The sequence below is a fragment of the Schistosoma mansoni genome, chromosome 1, assembly GCF_000237925.1.
Source record: "Schistosoma mansoni strain Puerto Rico chromosome 1, complete genome".
In the NCBI taxonomy this organism is placed as follows: domain Eukaryota; kingdom Metazoa; phylum Platyhelminthes; class Trematoda; order Strigeidida; family Schistosomatidae; genus Schistosoma; species Schistosoma mansoni.
The window spans coordinates 8,825,743-8,832,615 of NC_031495.1; the positions used below are offsets into that span (position 1 = coordinate 8,825,743).

Consider the following 6,873-nt stretch of genomic DNA (forward strand, 5'->3'; position numbering starts at 1 on the left):
AAATGTACTACATTTTACGGAAGGACGAATTGTTGACAAACTTTTAGTTCTAGGTTCGATCCCCATTGGGGGTGGGAATGATACAACTGTCCAGTACTTCTTTGCTTTCAATAACCATCTAATTAAGATCACTATAATTTGAATCATATAATCCAAAAATCTGCATAAATACTATGTGCTCCTTTGTAGAAAAATGAGGTGTGTTATCTTCGGTGATCTCATAATCTATGTGTAAATTTTGAGCGGATTTTAGGTTATCCTTAAAAATCTCTACCGATCAGAAAACATATCATATAGAGAAACAATATAGCATAAGAATCTATAACAATTATCTTTAATATACATCTCCGGATGATCTTACGTTGACCGTGACACAGTGATCGTAGCATTATTCAGATAGGGACCTACACGAACCTTATTCGTCGGTGTATATAAAGGTGTCTGATTGAAGGTGCTTCATTATACCCGGTACCGATGTTTTTAAATTGTGACTACTTAAATTTTGAAAACGTCCATTTTGTAATGTTTCATCACAAATAGTGAACATTTATGGAACTGCTACTTATCTAATCTTCTTTGACATCCTCTTCTCTATTCGACTTTCCTTTCCTGATGACTGTTCCATCAATTTTTTAATATTCACTCTACTCCTCAAAAAGATAGATTCGAGTTCACCACTCTTATTTCTTTGTATAAATCTAGAACAAGCTGAAATCGTACCGTTTTTGCTGAATATTTTTCCGATGTTCATTGCTTCGGAATACTACGTCAGCTCGATAATCTATACATTGTTCAGCAGTTATTTCAAGTTTTGCCACCACAAATGATAAATCCTCTCAATAATCCCATTTCTCAGCCGTATGGTGATCGTACTTGTTCATTTTGCATTCAAATATGTCCCATGACCTTGAAGTCGGTCACTCAATTCTGATTGGCTAGCTCACAAATTACTATCACTATAACATTATATTAGTTGTGTATCAAAATAAAAACTATTGCACATGTAAATACAATTAGCAGTTAATGAAAGTGCATATTTTCCACTGACAAACAATATTAGGATTAGGTGAATTGATTAAATACAATATGAATGAAATACGTCAAACATTTACAGCTTTTTTACTCAAGCAATCATTCCTCCATTGTTGAATGACTTACCTGGAATGAATCAAGCATAGTTTCCTTTGAATGAATAGAAAATATACACTGACAAATTAAGATAATAATTAGAAGAATAAGAGTCATATCATCGTCATGAAAACTAAACAACACGTCATATTCCAATCCAATGCTCGCTTAATAGTTGATTGAACAACATAAGAGTAACAAATAGTCTGTACAATTATATACGTCAATCCTTTTTTCATTGATGTTATAGTATATCTAAATAACAAATAAAATGAATGAGATATTAATTGTTTATACTAGGCGCATGAAATAGTTAATTATATGCCCTACTCACTAAATATTCTTCTCAGTACAGTCAAACTGAGAAACTCTACCCATACGACTAAATATTGTGGATTTTGCTATTCATAAAAGCTATTTAGAGATTACTTGATGTATGAAATAGATAGAATGTGGCTAGAATTAGAATCTTAAACTTTTCTTCGGTCATATTCGTGACTCATCAACTAGATATACTTATTGTAAGCAAAGGTGGATAGTGGCTAGCGGTGGAATCCAGGACGCGCGTTTCGTCCTATCCGGGACTCGTCAGTTGGATGTACCTGCATCTCAGAGTTGATGTTCACTCTGGGACTCGAACCCAGAACCTTTCGTTTCAAACACCATCGCGTTATCCACTCAGCTACTGAGTCCTGATAGCCACTTGCTTGTGCTATGGGGTAAAGTTTAAATTCATTTATATTCATTTTTCGAGGCAATACGCACAGTATGCACATATGCCAATTAGAGACTGACCAGTTGCAGTCCCAAAACATCAATAGGAAGATTCAAACAAACAATACTAGCCAATATCCATCTTTGCTTACAATGTTTGTGAATTAAGGCTATATCGAGGCAATACGCACTATATGCACATATGGCCAATAAGAGACTGACCGGTTGCAGTCCTAACATATCTATGGGAAGATACAAACAAACAATACCAAACGAATTTAGATATACTTATATTTTACAATTAATATGCTCTCCCTGATTCGAACTTAGTATCTTTCGATTCAAACTTCAATGTATATTACAATTAGTTATGAAGTTCAGATAACTAATCACTTATGCAACGGTTATGATTTTTGATTTAATTGGTAATGGTTTTGGATTTATCTTGATATCAATATTTCGATTAGATATCACTAAATAACCTGAAACAATCACGACCTTTGTATCAAGTTAATGGTAAGGGGACAAATACATAGTTCACTGATGGCTAATATCTCATAGTTACATCAACTGATTTATTGATTTTATAAATTGTATACACAAATTAGATTAAAGATTGACTACTAGTACAATTCATTCCAAACTTATTGATTGACCAAAACATTTAAGATGATATGTAATTTGTTATCAATGTTATTGTGGGAGTCTTTTAATTAGTGGTTGGTGAATAAATCAGTCTTCTCCATTCTGACATTCTCCTTCGAGTTATCGTAGAGGTCTTGTTCAATTTCAACAAGTAGCAGATGGCAGCTTTTTTATGTACTCATAGTAATCAGTTTTACTAGAAGTAACCAGGATTTAGTAGCAGACACAACACTGACAAATCAGTCTTCTTTCTTACCATTGTGGTTTATTATTACTTACCATACATAACACGTGAACATAGTATACAATATAAGCTATCTATTAAACAAATAAGTCTTCAAACTAGAGTTGAGAAAGAGTATCTCTTTACATTATGAATGGTTAGGGGGTGAGTCTTAGGGATATGGGATATTTTATGTATGTACTATTTTATGTTCAATGACTAAATGCAATTGAGCAGCTGTATTATCTAAGTAAATGTTGTAAAATGTATCTACTTGTGTACAATCATTTGCTATTAATCTTCGGTTCACTTAAATTACACGAATTAAACCCTAAGGATATATTAAATAATTAAGGATAACGGTTAAGATTCATCAAGAAAATTAGCTTGAAAATTTTCATAAAAATTTATCTGATGTACTTAGATATATTCATCCATCTTACCATTTGATTTGCCCTAAAGATATACCAACATGTCTTATCTAATGGTCTCATAAAGACTGACTGCTCGTTAATAGATAATTTGATGATCAATATTTACTTTTTTGTCACTAACAATATACAAACTATTAGGAATACATGACATAAAGAAATTTATAAAATGATATTTGACATCAGACTCAACTCTCTGTTTCATCAATCTGGAAGAAACGAATCATCTATAATCCGCCTAAATTAAGTGCAAATAAGCTATCTTTATAACCTGCTCAAGAATCTTAGTAAAGAGATGTAAATCAAAAGTCAGTCAATATCGACCTCTATGAAAAATCCAATATTCACTATCCACAAATACTGAAGTGCAAATCTGTAAACAGTTTGATTCAACTAATTGATAGGGTTTATATCTCCCAATGTTTTGACTCTCTTCTATGCTCTACTTGTTCTTCTCTTTATTCTTTTAATAAAATAATGAAACCAACTTTAGTTTTAAATAAATTTTGATGAATTACGTTTTCATTCCATTTAGGTGACCTTATTTTGTTGTTATTTTATTCTGAGGTAGCTTAGGGTTCCCTTTCATGGATGGTTTAATTAAGTACCAAAATATGTACATCTCCATTGATAAAAACTGTAATTGAACAATATTATTATAAAGAGTAATGTCTACTTTGATATAATATATTGCAATGATTATATTAGATCAAAAGCCTACGATGATAGCTATAACTTACTCTACTGATAAGTCTATTAGCTGTATTTCAACCAACTAAATGCTAAGGGGTGAATAACGGTTGTCAACATACTCATTTGTATTCCATAGTTGAAAGCGTGAGTCATTTGAAGCTAGACCACTATGGAAAACCTGGAAACATTGAACGGCCATTTCATCCTATTATGGGACTCCTCAGCAGTGCTATGAAATATACTAAATCTCCACAAAAAACCCCTTCATTTGTATTTATTGTTTAGATGTTCCTATTGATGTTTAGGCCTGTAATAGATCAGTCACTTTTGACATATGTGCATCCTGCACGGATTTTCATGTTATTGTCGCAAAATCACAAGCATTTTTAGGCACAGCTGAGTGGTTTCTAGCCACGGAATTCAGGACGCACGTTCTGTCCGATCTGGACCTTGTCGGTTAGATGAAGCTGCATTACAGAGTTATCAACATATGTAAAAAGAAATGTAAAAAATGCTTGACTGACGTTGTTTCTGCTTTTTCTAGTATCCATGATATGTATCCGTACACAGGTACAAAGTATATCTGAGAACTTTAAGATGATAGTCCATCGTTAATAAACGTATCTATATAACTGGGAAGATATACTCTATCAAAAATCTTACTGGTTGATCTAAGTGATATCAGTCAATAATGAAAAATCAGTATAGATCTGTGGAGATTATTAAGTTTTTGATCATGAATCGATCGATATCAAATCACCATTGATAATTACGATATTCTCAGTAGTGACTAGCTTCTTGAGGGAATTCTCAGAGTTCTAGTGAGAAAACGTGGTGGATACAGTTTTCTGCCTCAGACAATGGAAGATGGTCGCGCAATTTCATGGATTGGTTGAGACTAAATATTAACACTGTTGGATACTGCCTCAGTGGTCTAGAGTTCAAGCGTTCTCGCGCATGATCGAAGGTCCTGGGTTCGATACCCCGCGAGTGAGATAGTGGATGCTCACTGCTGAGGAGTCCCACAACAGGACAGAACGACCGTGTGGTGCTTCCAGATTTTAAATCGTTGTTTAGCATCAATCGATTCATGATCTCAATCAAAGAAATGAAAAAAAACACTAAATGAATAACATCTTTGAAAACTGTAATACATAACATTTCATAATCATACCAAATAGTGAACAAGATAAAAACAGACAACACAAAGGTTAAAAAAATCATCACACTCACTTTACAACTAATTCTATCAAGCGGTCATGTTAATTCTCAAGAACTTAGAATATTCATGTCTTATCAAACTTCTAGTACCAATCTTGTCATTTACATAATTAAGTGTCAGCCAACTTGATTTATTTCATTTCTATATAATCTTCATTAAGATGATGGTTCTATTTTACACTATTGATAATGTTCATTCATAATGAATCTTTCATCATTAAATTATTATGGTTTAAATATTGTTTCTTTCACAAGATTCATTTGATAGGTAATAAAGTATAAAGTAAGATATTCTATTGGAAAGGTGGTGAACTTCGTTAGTACTAGGTCTGTTTTTTTTTCTTTTGCAGAATATAATATTAATCTTTCATGAAACAATAGTAGATTTCTTGTCTTAAGGTTACTTATGTACTTCATTTTCTCCGTGTTTGTTCTCATTGGTCTATCTTGAATTGTCCAATCATAGTGGTAACTTTATTTTTAAAGCTGTAAATAGAAAAACTAATTATTGAAAAAAAAAACCTGGTGAGAATGATGATTAGGTTGTTGCTTGCCTCCAGTTTTCCGTTTACACAAGGATTTTATTTATTATCCTATAATTTTAGGATAATAGGACAAAATATTAATTATACGGTTACTGTATATCATTCACCTTGCGAAATTATGGTGATATCAAATCTAGAATGCCGGTGCATTCAGCTGACGAGTCTCCAGTAGGACGAAACAGACATCCAGAATTCCACTGCTAGTCATATTTTATCCATTGTTTATCATCTCATGTCATAATGACTATGTTGAGGTAATCTGCATACGATGTATCTACCAGTGGCTTGGACATGTTCTACGAATGTCATCCTAGAGAATTCCATGTCGTGCATTATTTGCCGATGCTTGGACTGGTTGGAAAAAGCGGAGAGGTGGTCGGTGTATGACGTGGTGTCGTGGTATAAAAGAGAGCTGCAAAGGACTGGCTTCTGTTGGTCCTTCACGACTCCCTGGCTGGGGTCCGAGAGATGGTGTTAAACAGTGGCAAGGGACGTTATCAGATATGGCTCAGAATAGAAGCACAATGGCGATCCTGCTGTAACCTTCTTTTACTTTCTTCATAAAGTGGTTATAACCTCCTTAACTGAGAGAGTTTTTCTGGCTGTACATTTCAGTTTCCCTCACCATTACTTTTTTTATATATATGCATCTTACCCCCTTTCTCTTCTCATTTTCATTGTTTTGTGTGGCGCATTTATATCTGGTACCCCCCTGCACCAATATTTATGTTTAATCATTGTTATTAATGAGTGGATTTATTAAAATTCCCTCCTTCAGATATTTTTCTGATACACTTTCCCCGGTAAATCAAACTAATTCAGATAATATAATTCCCAAGCAGTAGATCAAAAAACAGCAATACGCATATACAACGACAAACCTTATCTCAGCGATTTTTGTCACTTTGGTTCTATCTTTTCTCTCTCCGTTTTCTTTTCTCCTTCTTTGACCTTTACATGTAACCCTAATTTCTTTGTCAACCTGATCATTGCTGTAAATCGGTATGCATTCTATAAACAGTAAAGCTAAAAGTCTCTCTAACCAACTAACAAAACGGGAACTATTTGAGTTTCGACAACATTTAACACAGCTAAATAATATAAAAAAACATGATTCGTTTTTAGTAACTCTACGAAATATTATTTCACAATAGATCTCAGACTGCATTAGTTACACCACACTTCTTTGTTAGCCATGGCTGAGCTTCCTTTATCACACTCTTCTTTATCTTATATCTAATTTTCAGTCAGTCAGCAAGTATTTAAAAGCAGA

The 6,873-nt window shown here is 33.4% G+C and overlaps 1 protein-coding gene and 1 non-coding gene across 2 annotated transcripts in view; both read right to left on the reverse strand.

Annotated features, from left to right (window-relative positions):
- Smp_123840 (hypothetical protein) overlaps positions 1-1,176 on the reverse strand; it is a gene marked incomplete at both ends in the record, with an annotated part of 29,242 nt that extends 28,066 nt beyond the window's left edge. The window contains one exon of the mRNA XM_018793162.1: positions 1,159-1,176. Within this exon, the coding sequence (XP_018647702.1) occupies positions 1,159-1,176 (18 nt within the window). The remainder of the gene's footprint in view (positions 1-1,158) is intronic.
- Positions 1,177-1,749: 573 nt separating this feature from the next.
- On the reverse strand, positions 1,750-1,816 carry Smp_tRNA_01261_Gln_TTG.1.1. Its single transcript has one exon. It is a non-coding gene (tRNA).
- Positions 1,817-6,873: the final 5,057 nt, after the last annotated feature.